This window comes from Merops nubicus, unplaced genomic scaffold, assembly GCF_000691845.1.
Source record: "Merops nubicus isolate BGI_N331 unplaced genomic scaffold, ASM69184v1 scaffold44913, whole genome shotgun sequence".
Taxonomy (NCBI): Eukaryota; Metazoa; Chordata; class Aves; order Coraciiformes; family Meropidae; genus Merops; species Merops nubicus.
This window is the reverse complement of record NW_008599062.1, coordinates 665-2,457: the sequence shown is the minus strand read 5'-3', so window position 1 is coordinate 2,457 and position 1,793 is coordinate 665. Positions and strand designations below refer to the sequence as shown.

The following is a 1,793-nucleotide window of genomic DNA, read 5'->3' as shown; positions in this document are numbered from 1 at the left end:
TGCTTCTCAGAGGTGTTAGCTAAAACTGCCCTGTGCTGCCTCTGCTTATGGTGCTCCCCTGCTGCAGGGGGAGCTGGTTTGGGCTGTAAAGGCATTTAACTGGATTTTCCACTCCCCAGGGGATGAATCAGTGTCTAGGAGGTTTTACTCTTCACTCAGTGATGCTATCCTGCCCTGGGCAGGCTGCTCCAGCTGCTGTCACCTCTTGCAGAAATCAAACGGTTGAGGAGTGAGCTACCTGCATGTTGCTGTCCCAGCTCTGGGCTTTTGGGACCTGAGGGTTTGCTCTTGGTGCTCCAGAGTCACATTTCTTCTGTGTATTTCTGTTCCAGAGCAGCCAAAGGCTGTTTTCTCTGGTGTTTTGTCTTACAGGAGCTGGTTTCTGCTGCTGGTGTTGGATCTGCGGTGGAGGATGAGCAGCTCTTCTCCCTTCTCCAGGTCACTGTTGGAGGAGAGGCCCATTGCTGCCCTGTGGGGTAAGGAGCTTCACACCCCCACTCCCTGGGCTGCTTTGGTGGGACCTACAGGCAGGAGTGGGTGGGGGGACAATGACTGTGCCCTCCCTGCAGCCAGGGTGGCTGTGCATGAGAGGTGTTACCCCCTTTCCCGTGGGGTGTGCACCCAGGAGGGTCCTGCTTTTGCTTTGGGCTCCCCTGAGGCTCGCAGAGGGTGCATGTCCCTGCAGGCTGCCAGCTGAGCGTGGACACCCGGAGCTGTGTGGTGAAGGAGGCCGATGACTTCTTGGAACACTTGGTCCTGCTGGAAACGGTGAGGTCTCGCTGAAGAGCCTGCTGGAGCAAGGCTGTGCCTCGGGGCTGGCGGACGGGCGCCCCCCCTGCCACGGGCTCTCTGCTGGGCTCTGCAGATCTGCCTGGGTGCTGAGGCCAAGGATGAGCTGCACGTGGTGACCGTTGACTCCAAAAACACCTATGGAGACCACAAGCCTGTGCCCATCGCAGCGCTGCGGAGCTCGGTGCTCCCCATGGTGAGGGCAGCCCCCGAGTGTGGGGCAATAATTCCACCCCGGGCTGGGGTTGGGGTCTCTGAGCTCTGACTCTTTGCAGGTCAGCCTCAAAGGTCTGGAGCTGCTCCCTCCCATCACCTTCCTGCTCAAGTGTGGGGCTGGGCCGGTCTATCTCAGCGGGCAGCACATCACCCGTGAGTGGCACCGAGGGAGCGCGTGGGGCAGGGGGTGCTCTGGGGGTGCTCCCGGCTCCCACGGTGGCTTTAGTGGGAGCTGATGCCCTCAACAGGGCTGCTTCACCTGGGGGACAGAGGGACCGCTGGGCTGGGGGGGATTGGTGCTTGTTTGCACCCGTGGGCTCGACAGGGAAGGTGTCTGTGCTCCCACGCCCAGCGTGGGGTGGGGTCTCTGGCTGTGTTTGCAGCTGAGGGGGCTACAGCAGGTCAGGGCCACCCCCTCCTGCTGCAGCCCTGCATGTCCTCTCCCCAGTGGAAGATGATGGCGAGTCTGAAGCCCATGAGGAAGAGCTCTCAGAGGAAGATGTAGGTGATGAGGAAGATGATAGAGCATCGTAGAAGAGCTGCAGCTCAGAGGAGGCTTGGTGGCTCTGGCAGCAGAGCTGGTGTGATGGTGGGGACACCCTGCACCAGGATGATTCTTGCAGGGGGACGCAAACTGCCTGGGCTTTGAATATCATCCTTTTTCTCCTCCCTCTGCACCCTCCATTCCTACCGTGCTCCCAGAAATTCTGTGTCTCTTTATTGCAATAACAATGGGAAAGTGCAAACACCCTGGCCTTGGTCTGGACTGTGGTTTAGTATCTCTGCTC

General features: G+C 59.5%; 1 protein-coding gene across 1 annotated transcript; it reads left to right on the top strand.

The window, feature by feature from the left end:
• Positions 1-372: 372 nt before the first annotated feature.
• LOC103770005 (nucleoplasmin-like) lies at positions 373-1,506 on the top strand (the record flags this gene model as incomplete). The annotated part of the gene is made up of 5 exons (XM_008937252.1): positions 373-476; positions 686-768; positions 866-985; positions 1,065-1,158; positions 1,454-1,506. Coding segments are annotated over 5 exons (454 nt in total), but the record flags the coding sequence as incomplete, so codon positions are not given.
• Between the last annotated feature and the right edge of the window lie 287 nt (positions 1,507-1,793).